Source organism: Siphateles boraxobius, unplaced genomic scaffold, assembly GCF_051911475.1.
Source record: "Siphateles boraxobius isolate OS27281-9 unplaced genomic scaffold, OSU_SipBor_1 65, whole genome shotgun sequence".
In the NCBI taxonomy this organism is placed as follows: domain Eukaryota; kingdom Metazoa; phylum Chordata; class Actinopteri; order Cypriniformes; family Leuciscidae; genus Siphateles; species Siphateles boraxobius.
In genome coordinates this window covers 12249731-12268292 of record NW_027509192.1, presented here as the reverse complement: position 1 = coordinate 12268292, position 18562 = coordinate 12249731, and the positions used below count along the sequence as shown (strand labels likewise).

The 18562-nt window shown below is 36.3% G+C and overlaps 1 protein-coding gene across 5 annotated transcripts in view; it reads left to right on the top strand.

The window, feature by feature from the left end:
* Positions 1-18562, top strand: part of grm8b (glutamate receptor, metabotropic 8b) — a 193982-nt gene that overhangs the window by 1535 nt on the left and 173885 nt on the right. For all 5 annotated transcript variants that reach the window (XR_013196671.1, XM_077211023.1, XM_077211022.1 and 2 more), the window contains exon 2: positions 817-1596. Coding sequence is in view for 4 of the 5 variants with exons in the window: in XM_077211023.1 (XP_077067138.1) it covers positions 1090-1596 (507 nt within the window). In the remaining variant the exon portion in view is untranslated. The remainder of the gene's footprint in view (positions 1-816; positions 1597-18562) is intronic.

Below are 18562 nucleotides of genomic sequence, written 5' to 3'. Positions count from 1 at the left end.
TGCAGTACCAACAGTATAAGTGCAGAGCTTTTTTTCATTCCTAAAGAGGAACGCTGACATCATGCCTTTTTAATGAGTTATAATGCAACAATGTTGAACGTGTGCTCTATTCGTTCACATTTATTAACTAATAATAATACTCTAAATCATACTTGATAGGGTCGAATGTATTAACCATACATTGTACAGTAGATTTTGGCTACTTAAAGAGACAGTCCACTCACAAAAAAGGGCATTCTCATACTCGCCTTCATGTTATTTCAAACCTGTATGACTTTTTTTCTTCTTCTGTGGAGCACAAAAAAAGTCACATTCACATTCATGATATGGAAAAAAGATGCATTGAAAGCGACAGCTGACTGAGACTGTCAGTCTCCAGTCATCTCCATTTGTGGTCTATAGAAAAAATAAATTGGTTTGTAATGACATGAGGGTCAGTAGATTTTTAGAGTTTTATTTGACTGAAGGAATCATAAACTTATTCTATGATGATGGTTTTGCCTTATGTCTTCTACTGCTCTTTATTGGTATCGATTTCCGGCAGCATTTGTTGAGCACATTGGCTCACTTGTTGTATAAAGATATTCAAAACGAAAGTGTAAAACAGGCTAATCATGTTTGCATATTATTTATGCATGCTTTAGAAGTCGATTGTCAGATCAGATGTGCTTAGCAATTACACAAATGCACTGATCGGTCTCCATATTTCACACTTAGAGCCTCCTTGCTGTGCAGTGCATATGTGTGTTCTGAAAAAGAAATTTGCCCAATCTTTGCTGATGAAGGCATATTCCTCTGCTGTTCCCTCTCACACAGGGTTCTAATGGTCTGTGACCTCTGTAATTGAGGAGCTAGCAACTATGTGATTGCCTCATACTCCATCATCGCCCTTCTTCGTTTGCCCCCCAAAAACCTCCAGGCGACTCCAATGGTCTCCTTGTCGTCGGATTCCATTATCCGGTACGCATTTGCTCCGGTGAGGGGCACTGATGACCCCTTTTGGTTACTGCGCTCCGTCCCTGCTGGCTTCCCACCTTTGTAACTGCACCCCCACTGCTGCTTCTGCATCTGGATCCACTTTATGTCGCCATGTTGAGTGCCTTTGAATGGTATGGCTGTCTTCTTCTTCTGACGGGGATGACAAGATCCGTCGGCCAGCGTACGGATCCACTAACGCCCCCTGCCCCCGAATATGCCCACTCTATACGACTGGATGGTGACATCATCCTGGGAGGTCTCTTCCCGGTGCACGCTCGGGGCGAACGTGGCGCCCCTTGCGGGGAACTGAAGAAAGAGAAGGGTATTCATCGGTTAGAGGCCATGCTCTTCGCCATCGACCTCATCAACAAAGACCCCGACCTGCTGCCCAACGTGACCCTGGGGGCGCGCATATTGGACACCTGCTCGCGCGACACCTACGCCCTGGAACAGTCGCTTACCTTCGTGCAGGCGCTCATCGAGCGAGATTCTACCGATGTGCGATGCGCAAGTGGCGAGCAGCCGATCTTCGCCAAGCCGGACAAGATCATCGGTGTGATCGGTGCAGCAGCTAGTTCTGTCTCCATCATGGTGGCCAACATCCTACGCCTGTTTAAGGTAATTTCTGTCATTGCTACACTATTGGTTGGTGGCTTTGCTTGGGGACCCATGAAACAAGAGGTAAACCGTGTTTAATCTGGTTTAGGGTGTATTTTCTTCTACTTTGCAAAGCTTTAGTCATGGTTTTCAAGGCATGTCACACACCTGTCCATGCTAGCTTTTGCTTAATATGGCATGGTTTCAAAGATTGGAGGAATGAATTTTCGCCAAAATGCCGCAAAGTTTGATTGGATGCGCAACCTTTGACATCAACAACAATAGATATGGGAAATGTTTAGGGATGCACGATATATCAGCACTCTGTAAAAATAAAATTGAACCTATAAATATAGGATTATTGGAATACGTTTCACATTTAATTCAATATGCTACTTGTCATTTTGTTGTAATTATTTGTTAAATTTATAAGCAATTTCTGAGTGAAAATTGTTTTGAAATAAAACCTACATTTTTTTTTCAGTGCACAGAAGTAGAGGTTGACCCATAAATCCATTGATCGGTTTTTGGATTGTTTTCCCACTTTTGGAGTTATTAGTATCGGCCTAATTCATGGTCGATAATCAGTCTACCTCTAATTAGTGCCATATCAGTAATTTGTCGATATTACACATTTTATGTTAAAATTATCAGTGTCAGCTGATATTGAATATTTAATTGAAATGAACACCTTTGTGCTCATCTAACACTTATTTTAAAGTTAATCTTTAAAAACACAAATAATTCAGTAATACTGTTGAATCTAATCTTTAGCAAATCTCAAAAAAATATGTAGCATTGTTTTAGTTTAAGTGCATTTAGACAAAATAGTGTTGAATTTGAATATCGGCCTTTTATCGGTTATCGTAAATAATTAGAAGCTTGTATTTTAATATCAGTGCATCCAAACTACTTTTTTAAAAGTTCATAAGTGTATTTACATTTCCCAATTTACCTTGCATGATTGATTATATGGCTGGTTACTTTTTATAATTTGAATTTAGCATTGTTTTTGCCATGCTATCCATGAGGCACTGAAATAAACATGAAATAAAGAATCTCACAGAGTGATTCAGATGCATGCTCAGAGGAATTCATTGCACACATTTTTTGACAGCACTGTACTGACTTTTAGTGGATGTAGTAGCCTGTAATAGAATCTGTTTTGAGGGCTAATCAATAATCACTCGAGTCTCTTAAGCAGTAAACAGGGAATACTAATGATTATAAATGAACAGAAATGTGTCTGACTTTTCAGAATCATCTCCAATAGCGTTGAACCACTGGATCTGTAGATTAAATATTTTTCCGGATTGTCCTAAATGGATTAATTTGCTGTTATCTGGTTTTTAAGCTGTGCAAAAAAATTTGAGTCACAAAAATACTGCCACTGGGTGTTTCATGTCTCATTAATAATTGAGTGTCTGTTATAGATACTAAATATAGCTGGCTTGTAATTGGATCAAATAATGGGTGTCATGTTTATCTGAAGAAAGCATTCACCTTTTCATCTGCAGAAAAGATTAGACACACCGTGACTTCATCTGCAGTAGAGATTATGAAAATAGAAGCACAGAGGGAAGGTGTGATTTGGAACGCGGTTGAAAGCCTTGTTTCGACTATTTATGGAGCATATTGTTAATCTGATTGGTAGTTTGTGTCTATCTCATGCAAAAAGTTTGATTGCATATTCAGAAGAAGTGAGATGTCTGGCTGTTTACCTGTATTGAGTTTGTTGATTCACTACTGCATTGTTCTTCACCTTGTGCATCAATCATTTAAATCAGATATCGATTGTGGATTTTTTCTTTCATTTGTTTCTTTGTACAGTCGCAAGGTTTCATGGATCAATTTAAGCTGAGGCAGTAGATGCTTGATTCCCTTTGCTGTTTTTGAAATTTTAGAGCGTCCCCGACTACGTAGAAAATATGTTATTGGATTACTTGCCCTGAAATTCCGTCCTAGAGTCTTTTCTGTTTCCTTTGCTCCTTCCTCTCATTGATCTGCAGAGACTGGACATTTGAAAGTGATATGTGTCTGCTCTCAAAACAGGATGTATTTGGGGAAGCCATTGAGTTTGTTTCTGCATTGGATTTACTGTAGCTAAAGGCTAGCAATTAGCTTAGTAAGAGAAAGTTAAGTAGATGTATCATGAACCGCACCTAATCCGTAATCTAATGCACTGACTTTTGAAGAAATTTCTGTCAGGATGCGATTCATTTTGCGCAATCCAATCATCACTGCGCAACCAGCACAGTTAGCTAACCTCTTGCTAGCTGATGTTAGCTAACAGTCAGCTAATCTATTATATGTCTAATGTCTTAAAGACATTTAAACAAAATGCTAAAGGTATATTCTTTATATATATTTGTGAAGTGTAGCTAAATGTTTATGATGAAGGGTTAATGCTATGGCTAATGTTTTTCCCGATGTAGCCTTATGTTGCTACGCTAACCTCTGGTCAGGTTGGCCTTTTTTTGCTAGCATCTATTTAGCGCATTCTGGCTAACTTTTTGGTCACTTGAATGTTTGAAATTGCTGTTAATTCATTCGATTTGTCATTTGTTTCAAAAGTGAAGAGTTTAGCCAATCATAATGAAGTTCTTTTGCATACTCTTAAAGGTACAGTAGCACAAACAACTTGTTCAGTTATGAAGATGTGGTCACATAATGTTTTTTGCAATAGGAATCCATGTGATCAGGATTTGTGAGGGCGAAGGATTTACCCAAACAGATTTTGCATCAGGTTAGCAATCAAGTTGCTCACACATTTGTCATACAAACAGAACGCTGCTTAGTTTGAAAGTGACTTCAGTGTGAACGTTGCCTTGTGAAAATTTGCTGAAATTTCGCTAATATCTCAGAGAGAGTGGACAATGGTCATGTAACTCTACATTGCGACTGTTTTGGTAAAAAAAATCTAAATAACATTTTTAATGGACTTAAACGGCTAAGTGTAGAATATTGTCTCTTCAAGCTTCTGCAGTGCTTCATATCACATGAGGTCAAAAATTTGTCCTACATCATGAATTAAAAAATAGTTGAGGTTAAGATGGAACCCGAATCTCCTTTACTCTTAAACAGTTGTCCAAACAGCGATTGAGCTCATCAATGGAGCATTTTATCACAGTCAGGTAAATGGGAAGTAAAGAATAATTCAGAGAGTCACACTGTCTACATGTATATTTAAGTAGCTCATCCACTCAGAAGTGTAAAAAATATTCATGCATATTTCATGAAGGGTAAGAATAATGGAGACATCACAATCCAGTTCAGATAATGACTTTATTGGTCCTCATAGTGGCAGAATGTGTCGGAGCAGAGGTAATGCCCGCCTCATTCATCTAACTTGTGATGCAGACGTAAGACTTAAAACACAGTGGCCGCTACGCACCTGAGATGATCATATAGTAGTACAAACAGTTCAGTAGAAAGAAAACAAATTGCTTTAAGTGAAGACATTTGATGCATTTATTGGATTTTGAAACGTGGGAATGCTGTTTGGATGTACTTGTTTGTTTTCCTTTGTTTACCACTGTTATTTAATCATGTAGAAGCTACCCACTTTGTCGTGTCTTATCTGTTTTTTTTTCATTTAATTTTTATTTGATTTTTTCCAATTCAAAAAGTAATGGCTTTACTAATAAGGTGCCTTGAAGCTATTGCTTCAAACTTGAATGATCTGGATAATGCAATATGCAATATGCATATGCATATATGCAATATTGCAATAATGCAATAAATAACTTATTTCTCACAGGATAAATTAGCTGAAATGGAATTTCACTCGAAAAATTAAAACCTTTAATACACGTTACTCTAAAAACAAAGCAATCAGTTTGTAGAATGAAACATGAATACGGATGTGCGAGTGTGTAAATGTATATTTTTCAATTCAAGAATTAATGGCTTTATTAATAAGGTCCCCTGAAGCAATTGTTTCATACTTAAATGATCTGAATCAATAAATAATGCAATAAAATAAATGCTTTCTCACAGTGTAAATTGCCTGAAAAGTGCAATTTAAATCCAAAATTCGAGAGAAAATCCCTGTAAATATATGTTTTTAAAAACAAAGCAATCTGTGAACCATGAATGAAATATGAATGTGGAAGTGCATGTGTGCAAATTGGCCTGATTTGTTTGGCATTCAAGGTATGATTGCCACCTCCAGGTCCCCATTATGGCATTAGGTTAGGTGAAGCGTCGCATCAGTCTTAATCAATACACAGCCTTAGCACAATCGGAGAAACGGAGGAGGGAAGGTTTTCTTTCCTGTAGCCGAGGCTGTGAAAATAAACATCTGTGTTTTCATGCCAGCCTCCTACGCCAACTCTCTTATGCTGAGATGAAAAGTGGCCAGTGCACTAGTGTGACTGTCACCCTGTATTGACTCAGTGAAGAGATATGAGTGGGGTCAGTCCACCTGAGGGTATACGTTTTAGCACAAGACAGGAAATGAGGTCATAGAACGTGAAGCTTGGAAATAGGGCTGCATGTTTCTTGAATGTGGAAATTGTTATACAGGATTCAACTCATTCAAGTCTGTTTAATTTAGTTTTAATAACTTAAACATCCAAGTTGATTGTACTTAAAAATTTAAGGATACTTTTTTTTTCAAATTTAAAACAGCAGTGGATGCTATTTATTTTGTAAGGTACAGGATGTTAAGGTGTTCTTTCTTCATTGACAGACCATTCAAAAGCTGCCATGTATTCAGAATCAGATAAGGATTTTTTTGCAAGCAACACATAAATCAGAAAAATTTTATTTGTTTATTTGTATGTTTTGATTCATCATGATGTTTTTAGTTTAAGAATCGAACAACACTGATTGCACTGTATGTTTTTGATGCACTTAAAATAACCGACTCACAAGAATGATTTTTTGGGGAATCGGACTACAGTGAACGCTGTATGTTTTGAGCTGTAGATTCAGTTGTGATATAAAGTGAATTCTGAGTATTAATATGTTTTACACTGTAGATTCAGTTGCGATGAATTGAGTATTTTTCGTACAATTTTCTGTCCGCATCAGAGGAAAAATGCACCATTCGGATCCTCATTTGAATCTTTTTTTTAAACTAACCCCCGTTCTGATCAAGATATTTGTTTGCTGTACCAATCATGTGACTTGCTGATGTCACCACTAGAACACGCACGGTCCCAAACCCTTCACTACATTATCATACCATACAGTGAAAAAATACATCCATTTCGCAATTTTTAAGACCCTTTAAAAACAGTCACTGTCTATAATATATACAAAAAAATCTAATTTATGTGTTGCTTGTAAAAAGTATTATCTGAGTACATGGCTATACTTTTGAATTGACCGTCACAACTGAACGTCACAACTAAATCTAAACGATAAAACATAGGCTATTGGACAAAAACAAAAATACTCAAAAATACACAAAATTCACAACTGAATCTGCAGCTCAAAACATACATTGTTCATTGTAGTCTGATTTCCAAACAAATCATTTTTATGAGTTGGTTTATTTTCAGTGCATCAAAAATATTAGTTCAATTTATGAACTAATTACTTTTGAGATGGTGGCTTTCATTGTATCTAACAATTGACTATGTTAGTGAATCAAAAACATACGGTGAGTTTCGATTCATGAACACATGACTTTTCAGACGGTGCTTTTTATTGAATAAAAAACATACTGGGCTTCCAATGTATTAAAAATTCTATTCAAATGACATTTATGAGCTGCTACTTGGAATCAAAAACATACTGCACAACTAATGTCTGATTCCTGATCAGTCTGATTCTTTAATACATTTGATTATGTATTCATCATCATCATTTTTTTATCACTTGGCATTGGAATTTCATTTATTTTTTCTTCATATTTCTTCCTCAAAAGTACTAAAATAATAATTAATAGAACTGATAGGAAACCATTTTTATGAGGAGTCAGAACTGAAATCATTAAACTGGCTTAAAGTGCTGCATAAATGCATCCATGGATACTGTTTTGCACCTGGACCTGAGTGAAACACATGTTTAGATGCTATTTATATGCCTGTTTTGTGTGCTATTCTTAAAACTTGCTATTCTGTGGTTTATGCAGTTCTATCTTCAGCTTGTAGATTTCCTAAACTGCAGACTATCAATGTTTTTAGGCCTCTGTTCCGCTCTGCTCTCAGCCCCAAACTGCACTTTATGCAAGATTCTGTACTAGAAAACATCCACATCATCAAATTGCTGATTACACTACCGTAATTGGGCTAATCAACAGCAGTTACGAACCTCTGCGGAGAAATAAGCCAGAAAAAAGCCACTTTGAAAGTAATATCTTTGCAACTTTGGTGTTTGCAAACTGTTGCAAACCTCTATGAAAGTATCCCTTTGAGTTTTCACACTGGTTGCATCAAGTTCTCGTGAATTTAAGGGTGTGGACAAGAAGAAAGCCGAAGGGCGAATTCACTAAATGCTTCGGTATTTCAGTTCAACAACCTGCATCTTGTTAGGCTCATTACAGATTACGCTTTATTCAAAACTCATTGCTATTTGTTGCAATTAACGTCGTACTGTTACTGTGTGCCGAAACCAGATGGTAAATAGAATTTCATTTGGATTTAGATGATCACAGCATCAGTTATTCATCAAGTAATAATCAAATGATGGAGACGAGCATTATAAATGGTCATAAATACAGACTTGTAGTGCATAGTGCACGTATTTCGCCATTTTAAAGAGCCTGGATTGCAGTGGTGAAGTGTAGTCCAAGTAAAGTATGCCACATATCTTAGTCTGCTGCATCTTCCACATTCAAGAGTTCAGAACAAACCTGAAAACTCTTTATCAGTTTGTTTCAACAGCTAATACCATTCTTTTAGTGATTTTTTGCTTTTTTTGGAATATATGTTTGGAGTTAGAACCAGAGTCAGTGTTATTTAATGTGCCCCTGTAGTTAATAATTGTATCCCTTAAAACTCATCTTTGATCACCAAAATGACAATCAGAAACATTTTATTTGTTTATTTGTATGTTTTGATTCATCATGAAGTTTTTAGTTTAAGAATCGAACAACACTGATTGCACTGTATGTTTTTGATGCACTTAAAATAACCGACTCACAAGAATGATTTTTTGGGGAATCGGACTACAGTGAACGCTGTATGTTTTGAGCTGTAGATTCAGTTGTGATGTTACATTGAATTGAGTATTTTCATACAATGTGTTTTGCGCTTTAGATTCAGTTGTGATATAAAGTGAATTCTGAGTATTAATATGTTTTACACTGTAGATTCAGTTGCGATGAATTGAGTGTTTTTCGTACAATTTTCTGTCCGCATCAGAGGAAAAATGCACCATTCGGATCCTCATTCGAATCTTTTTTTAAACTAACCCCCGTTCTGATCAAGATATTTGTTTGGTGTACCAATCATGTGACTTGCTGATGTCACTAGGGCTGCAACTAACGATTATTTTGATAATCGATTAATCGGACGATTATTTTTCGATTAATCGATTAATCGGATAGAAATTAAATTAGATTTTTTTTTTATTATAACTAAATAAAACCATAAATCAGGGTATTTATGTGTAAAAGTGTACTTTAAAAAGTGCAAAAGCCACACATTGAGTTTTACTAATATCAATATTTGCATTGTTTTTAATGATAATTGCTGATGGCAAGTTGACAAACATGATTATTGTTAAAAAAATGATATCCAACATATTATGTTTTAACACAATTTTTGTTAAAACAAATTTACACAGACATGTTGTTCAGATGTGAATATCTGAACTAAAAACAAACTAAAAACATCTAAAATATATAATTCATTTAATTTTTATTTAAAATTAATTATATATAAGGAATATAAGGATAAAGAATATAATATATATTATATATATAATATATAAAAGAATATAATATAAGGATAAATTGATTAAATAAATATAGAAAGACTGAAAACAATTGTGTGAACGTAGAGCCGCAGTAGATCGCGTTTGAAAAACAATTAAAACTTAGTAGACAAATGCTATAAAAAGAGAACGGAATGGAGGTAACGTTACCCAGCAAGCTAACAGGCTTGAGTAAAGGACAGGAGAAATTATGCATTAGTGCACAAGCATTCGCTGAAAACCACTGAGTACAGTGACTACAATATTTTACTGCTGCTGTTATTAACTGCCTTTGTATTTAATGCTTCACTTTGTAAACACCGTTTTAATTTAACCTATTTCTGCGGTAGCGCTATTTTAATCCATCACTTACGTTGCGAGCGAACTGATTGCACAACCTGATGCTCGAGACAAAATACAGACATCCCGGAAGTCCCGGGAGTCTCCCGCATATTGATTGCGGCTCCCTGATGCCCGCGAATTAGTTCAAACTAATGCTCGAAAATCTAGAGCGCGCAAGCAAGAGCGCGCATGCGAGACAGAAGAGACTGCTCCAAAACGTGTAGCGCGCGCGCTCGGCAGAGAGCCTGAGGGAGAGAGACCTTGCGTGTGTGTGCGTACCAGTAAACGCTCCCCGTGACGTAAGCAGACCAACTAATCGATAATGACATTCGTTGACAACGATTTTCATAATCGATTATAATCGATTTTATCGATTAGTTGTTGCAGCCCTAGATGTCACCACTAGAACATGCACGGTCCCAAACCCTTCACTACATTATCATACCATACAGTGATCATTATCACTGTACATACTCTTATGTTATGAAGATACTTGACAAAAAGACATTTTTCCATAATTGTGTGTGTTATTGTTGGTTCAAGCATGAAAGAGAACTGTATTCTGGCGTGCTGTCTTGTGCACACGCATGACACTGGCCAGCGTCTTTCTGTGAGTCACAGTCAGGACATTCACGGCAGCACGTTCTTTTTTGTCTTGTCGAGCATGAATGGTTTAAAGCATTTGCCTGAATAAGAGCGGGATCATGTAACACTAGCCAAAGGATGACAAAAATGTACAGATGCTGCGTTAATTGCGTTAACAGCCCTAATTTGTTTATTTCATCTAAAATCGCTGCATTTTGCGTCATATAATCGCATAGGCTTGACATTGCGATTGCGATATGATTAAGTGCAGCACTAATTTTTAGTATATGTGCTTGTATCCTCATGAATTATACACAACTGAATTAATTGCCTTTGAATTAGTACCACATAATGTAATGCTGCAAACTGAGGAACATTAAATATTTAGGAAACAGCAATAAGAGTGTCAATAAAACAGCAAAGGCTTCTGCTAATTGGTCTTTTTATAGATTGTTTACCTGCACTTTATCAAGCCTATATGCAATGTCACGACTCTTTCATAATATGAATATGTTGATTTGATCAATGTAAATATAGCTTTTGTTGTCATATCCATACTAAATCATTCACTAAATAATTTGTTAGAAGTGACTAAGTCCCACAGCTGACCAATTTTGTTTCCTCCGGCAGGCCATGTTAATTCAGGTCATTATTAAAAAGACTTCAACATGAGGTCTAAACAACTAAACCGTTCATTAGAGAAACAACACGACACGTTATCTAAAAATTAATCACCCTTTGAATCATGCTTTGTTGTCCCAAAGTCATCCCCAAAACTTGTTTCTAGCCTCAGTGATTTTAACAATAACAATTTCATAGTATTATTTGTGTACATATATAATCTATTATGAGTTTTAGGTGAAGTACCCTGAAGATTCCACTGTTATCTATCTATCTATCTATCTATCTATCTATCTATCTATCTATCTATCTATCTATCTATCTATCTATCTATCTATCTATCTATCTATCTATCTATCTATCTATCTATCTATCTATCTATCTATCTATCTATCTATCTATCTATACACACCTCAGATTTTGAGTTCTGCTAACTTATTTGGGTTTTTGTAACTGCATGTCAACTAACTCTCAGAGTATAAGCAGACTGTTAGGGTTTGGGTTAAAATAAAAAGTTGACTTGCTTGCAAAGTCAGTTAATGTCTGATCATCAAAATAAAGTGTTAGCAGACAGCCTACTAATACTCTAATGAGTTGATATGTAGTTGCAAAGTTACTTATAGTCAGTAGAATGTCTTAAGTAGAATATAGAAATAAAGTGTTACCTCATATATTTTATTTAGCAAATCATATATCACGGCTCGTACTGTGTTTATCATTGCGTGCATGAAATACCAGCAAGCACAAGATGATATTTGCAGAACCACACATTGATTAAGTAAAAATTCACTCAAGACCCAAGTTATTGTCGCATTTTTTAATTTATTCACTTATTTTATCAGGCTAGTGACCATTTTAATCGCGGTCTGAAATACTGCGGGGGAGTGGTGAGGGAAACCTGTTATATTACAGATATTATTTTTGCAATATTGGCTCTTTAGGGGTACTTCCTTCTTTATTACTGCTGTTGATTATTTAACAAGTGCACTTGTGATTTAGCAGCAATTATTATGGATCATTTATTCTTTTGAGAGTAATTGGTCATTTTGGTGGGACTGCAGTTTTTAGAATAGAAACCAGCAGTATGTACGAATGAAATGAAAAGCAGACCCAGCATTGGGAGTTTCTCTACAGGGACATTCCCCTTTCAAGAACTGGGATTTGAAATGGATCCACTCTGGCCGCATTTCAGCTTTCATTTCGGCCGTTGGAAGGATAGGTATGAACTAGTATGTTCAAATAGCCTGTTTAGTCAACAATTCATTACTTGTACCTGGTTAGGATGCAATTTCTTCATATCAATGCTGCAGTTAATGAGGACTTACTATGCTTTGTCACATTTTCATCTTTCTTTAGTGTGATGTTGCTGTATAAGCATGAAAAAGGTCTGCAAAGTTACAAAGCACAAAGTCACTCCAAAGGGAGTTATTCTCATTATATGTGTGCACTGTTTCTGAACTCCGTGAAACACATCGATTTTAGTCTCTAGTTTTCTTCCAGGAATGTACACATCACAAAATTCCTCATTTAAATAATTCCCGCTCAATGCATAGCCTACACAAAGAAGGGCCGTGGCCTGGTTGAGTTGCGCTAGCTGTGTGGTGAAACCCTCGGATATGGTATTGACGAGACATTCGCCAAACACGTTCTAAGCAGTTGACCAATCACAACAAACTGGTCCAGCCGAACCAATCAGAGCACATTGTGTTTTTTGAAAGGAGAGGCTTATAGAGACTGGAGCTAAACAGAGCGTTACTGACAGACTGGGAAGAAAGGTGCTGCAACAATGTAAAATATCTTGAAAAATAATGTGTTTTTTTTTTACATTCAAGCATGAAAACCTATTCTAGTAGTCCCTAATCAAAATCAAAACTTTATAAAAGGGTATAATATGACCTTTTTAATGTGTGTCTCTCATCTGTTATCTTTTGTAAATAGTCTTGAACACCTTTGAAAAGCATAATGTTATGGTATGGATGTGATAGTGCTGTTTAGTACTCCTGTAACGTGTCAAACTCCTTTAGTGTAATGTCTGGATTAGGATGCCAAATTAATTACAATCCCATAGCGATCTCTCTCTTCATACGTCTCCCGAGGCCCCACTAATGAGAGTCCTCGCCTCTAATCAGTCAAGCACACCCAAACATATGACAGCAGTTGAAAAAAACCTCACCCTCGATGACGAGAGCATGTGAGTCTTCTGCCCCCCCCCACCTCTTCTCCACATACACTCACTCACTTTGATCGATCACTGTGGTTGAAAGCCTGTGGTTGAGCATCCATACGTATGAAAAGGATCCCACAAGTGCATTATAAATGCATTCCTGCATTCTTGCAAGTACTGCCGTTTTCAGATAAGCCACTGCAGCTATAACCAATATTCCTACTTTTTTTTGCAAACATATTCAACAAAGGTACCAATCAGATCAGAAATATAATGTTAATGTAAATACATTAGGTTAGCTTCTCTTCGCTTGCATGGCAAAAAATTATTTGAGTTTCCTAACGTTTTCTTGCTCTTATCTAACTTTTACACTTTTACTCAATTCCATTAGATTGAAAAAAAAAAGACACACATATATATATATATATATATATATAGGGTTAGGGTTATAAAATCAACAAAAATCTTACCGTTCATTGAAGTAATTGAATTGAAAGTTTGGGGGGTCACATTATGAAATAAATGTTTTTCTCCAAAACAAGTTGGCCACAATTATTGACACCCCTAGAATTTTTTACGAGGAAAATATCTCTGAAGTATATTCCCATTAATATTTATACCTTTTCTAGCTAGAAGTATGACATTGTCTAGCTATGACTTTCACAGGAGTTTAAATATGAGGAAATACAAATGCCAAATTCCCTTAATCATCCATCACAATGAGTAAAACCAAAGAATATAATTCTGATGTGCATCAAAAGATTGTTGAGCTTCACTAAATAGAAAGTGGCTGTAAGAAAATCACTAAAGAATTGAAAATCCCCATTTTGACCATCAGGGCAATAATTAAGAAGTTCCAATCAACTAAAGATGTTACGAATCTGCCAGGAAGAGGATGTGTGTCTATATTGTCGCAGTGCACGGTGTGGAGGAGAGTTTGAGTGGCCAAAGACTCTTCAAGGATCACAGATGGAGAATTGCAGAGATTAGTTGAGTATTGCGGTCAAGACTACATCCCCACATGTTATTTGGAAGGGTTTTCAAGAAAAATCCTCCTCGCTCCTACAAAAACAAACTCCAGCAAATTCAGTTGTCAGACACGACTGGAACTTCAAACGGCACAGGGTTCTGTGGTCAGATGAAACTAAAAAAGAGCTTTTTGACAGCAAACACGCTAGATGGGTTTGGTGCACACAAGGATAAAAAGTACCCTATGTGTACAATTTAATACACCGTTGGATCTTTAATGTTGCGGGCATATTTTTCTGCTGGAGGTCCTGGACATCTAGTTCAGATACATGGCATCGTGGAATCTATCAAATATAAACAGATAAAAAATCAAAACCTGACTGCCTCTGCTAGAAATCTTATAATGGGCTGTGGACAACAATCCAAAACAAACATCAAAATCAACACAAACACATCAAAATGTGTTACGGAGCACAAAATGAAGCTTCTGCCATGACCGTCCCAGTTCCCTGACCTTATCAGTGGAGTGAACTGAAGAGAAGAAGCACCAACATGGAGCTGATAATCTGAAGGTAATCTGAAGGATCTGGAGAGATCCTGTATGTAGGAATGGTCACTGATCTCTTGCCAGTTTTTCTCCAAACTCATCAGGCATTATAGAAGAAGACTCAGAGCTGTTATCTTGGCAAAAGGAGGTTGCAAAAAGTATTTAATAAAAGGGTGCCAATAACTGTGGCAAATTTGTTTTGGAGAAAAACGTTTATTTCAGATTGTGACACCCCCCCCCCCCCCCCCCCCCCACTTTCAATTCTTTTACTTCAGTGGAAGGTATATATAAGTATTGGTTTTATCATGTGTGTAAATTAAATATTATGTATTATATTTAAATTGATTGATAATGATATAATAATAAATAATAATATTTTTTCTTTGTAGTTATTTTAACTTTACTTGCAAGAAAACACCATAAAGCACTTTTTAAATCAAAAGTGAGAGATTTTGAACTTATTCCAGAATCAGTTCCATATTCTGGGATATCCTATTCACATTAATCTCATTTGTGTTTATATTTGAATCTCCTAAGGAATTTTAATGTAAGCTTATGAAAAAAAGAGAGCTTCATTATGTCTCCGGAGATATGATGGAGCAGCCTCTGGTGACAGAATAGGGTGCAATTTCCCCCCTATCCGCTTTATCCATCAGTACATAGTTAGCTTGTTTAAAAAAAATATATTAAAAAAAAGTAGTTAAATTGCTCCCCAACACAGCTAACAATACAGCAGCACTACAGATGTTCTGTAATATACAGCAATGGTCTCGCCACTCCTGCCGTGTCTGGTTTGATTTGGAGAGATCTTACTGCTTCTCAGTCCATAATACGTCCTGATGGGAAGTGAATTATCTGAAGTGTTTGCTTATGGAGAACAGGGCGTGAATGAGGGATTAGCTGAGCACAAATGAGGTCTGAAATTCAATTTTAAAGAACATAGTCCGTTTCATGCTTCTCATCACTTCTGATGCTTTTTGTCCTTGCAGCAGAGGCGTGCAGTGAGTTTAGCAAACGTCCTTTTTTACTTAAGAGGCAATGAACAGTCATCCATACTTTATAGTAATATGCACAAGGAGGAACTACTGTAATATGATACCAGTGGAGATATTTGTCGCGTGAAGCTACGTTAGCAAGCATGTTCAAGGCCAAAGTCTACTCATTCACAAACCTAGTAGTAGCTATACCTACAGAATTTTAAGGCAACATATGGGGCCGGATTTACTAAACGGGGCAAATGTGATAGCGCAATCCCATTAAAAAGTGGAAAGTTCTGTGCGTGATCTACTGACAATGCACAAATTAAATAAATTAAATTGGATAATTTCTATAATGACCAACGCAATCTACCAAGCGTCTGGTTTAAGACATGCTTTGTTTTGGGTGGTAAATAATGGCGCAAACACCAGTAAATTGACTAGCGCAAACCTTAGTAAATCACCTTGCGTGATCTATTTAAATACTCTCCTTCCATAAATTTTGCGTCTGAAAGGGAAACTCCTACAAAAGCATATGCAATAATGTCAGCTGTAAAAATAACCATGTCCACGACTTTTCATTGCTAATTTCACTGCGTGTCTTTAGTAAATCCTGACAGTAGTTTTTTGACGCCAAAAGATGGTTTGCGCTGGTGCAAGCTGTTAGTAAATCTGGCCCATAGACTTTTTCCTGCTGATTTTATTATTTATTATGTATTTTTATTTCACGTGTATACTGCATGTACTGTATCTTTCAGAGAAAGCGGCGATCCCAGAATGCATTGGGTCAAACTTATGGCCCAGATATACTTCAAGCGAAATTGAAGATCAAAATGGTGCGACGTCATTTCGAACAAAATCAGGCTGTAACAGGGTTCAGATTCAGGGAAGAAGGAGGCGGGAACCGGCGAACAATCAACAATTTTTAATAATGAAATAAAACGAATACAAAAAAAAAAGTATAAGCAAGCAGCCCCTCACGGTCGACTGCTGGCCACACAAAACAGAAACAGAACTGTTCCTCTCTCGATCTTCAACGTCGTCGCTCCTCCTTTTATGCTTCCGCTCCTCCGTGAGAGATGCGAGACCGGTGCGTCTCACAGGTATCATTCATTAACACTCACGCCACCTGCCTCGCGCCGTTCTCTCACGTCCCTCGGCCTCGTCCTGCTCGCCACACAGTACAAAACAAAGTTCGCTCCGGCTGGTAAACACCTTTGAATTACCATTGGTCCATGACCATGATAGGAGGGAAAATCTTCTCTGGTTCATTTCTTCTGTTCGAGGTCAGACACGAGTAAAAAACACTGGAAAGCTGTTGTATAGAAGAAATTGAAGATGAAATTCTAATCGAAATGTAATATTACTTCAAGCAATCGATTGTATAAAGTTCTAAACAACATTCTGAGGCAATAAATACTACATTATATGGAAATTAAGATAGCATTCTATGCGCTTGTCGTGTGCACTTAGCAACATGCTAACGTCAAACGCTATAGAGTGCAAAAGTCGAGTTCCGGAAGTGAAATTCTCATACATTTTCTCCATAGAGGAATTGATTTTTAATTATAACTTATAAACCAGGCCTACAGTGAGTTTTAAGGTTGTTAATCAATGGTATAAGCTTTTGTTGTAGTCAATAGTTCACATTATTTGAACTTTTTTTAAATAATCCTCTTTAATAGTGGAATTCCTGTTGAAAATCTCCCCCAATCACAGAATCGAAACAAATTGCGTCCCATGAAGCATTGAGAATGATGTGATAGTCTCCCTACGGTCTCAAACTAAATAAGTGTATATGCATGCATCTATTAAACGTAAAATATATTGTTTCTATATACTGTACGTAATCAACATCTTTACATCTAGTTTTATATTTATTCATCATTTTTACTGTGTGGCATTCACAATGTTTTATGGGATTGTAGTTCTTTCCCTCTCTAAAGCCAAACAATCATGTATCTTTGTCTTTTTGTCTGAATTTCAAATTCTTTTTTGCTTTGCATGTTGTGATTTACCTTGTAGCTGTTTGGAATGAGTGGAATGATGAGTGGAGTCTGTGGTTTACATGTGATGTGCGGAGTTGCTGCTTGGTTAGTGTTCCAAATCAGTTATTTATGAAGTTCCATTGCAGTTATGCTGTCTTAGTAGGCAGTAGACAGCAAATCAGCTCACTAGGTTTTGGAACAGAGCTGTTTTTTGTCATTGTTTTGCCACATGCTAAGTTGAGTGTACTTAAGCACTGCAACTTCATTATCAATTGACATTTAATGCATTTAACCATTCGTCATTGTCCTTTTAAAATCGAGAGTCAGAATTTTGTCTGCTTTAGCAAAATCGTGACACTTTGAGGGATAGGTCTGTTGTTTATTTTTTTGCGTTTATGCAAATGGGTAGTTGCCCTTGCAGTCTGCTTAGTGTCAGGTGAATAGATCTGCATAATAAGTGTAATGAGGTAATAGGTCAGCATCTGTCTCAGGCCTGCAGAATTACGCATGACTACACATCTTAATTTTGTGAGTGCCGTTTGTCATCCAAGCAATCCTGCAAAATTAAGAAGTGAACTATAATATAATATAATATAATATAATATAATATAATATAATATAATATAATATAATATAATATAACATTAATATCATTTTTACAATGTGTCACATTTTTGTGGTATAATATTATATTATATGATATTATATTATATTATATTATATTATATTATATTATATTATATTATATTATATTATATTATATTATATTATATTATATTAGTCTCAAAGTTTTGGACACTTTGGACACCAGACCTGAAAATGTATGTGATTGCATTATATAACAAAATATTAAACCAAGTGGCATTTTTTTAATAGCGCAAGAACTTCCACTAGAATCAACTTGGTTAAAAGTAATTGACAAAAT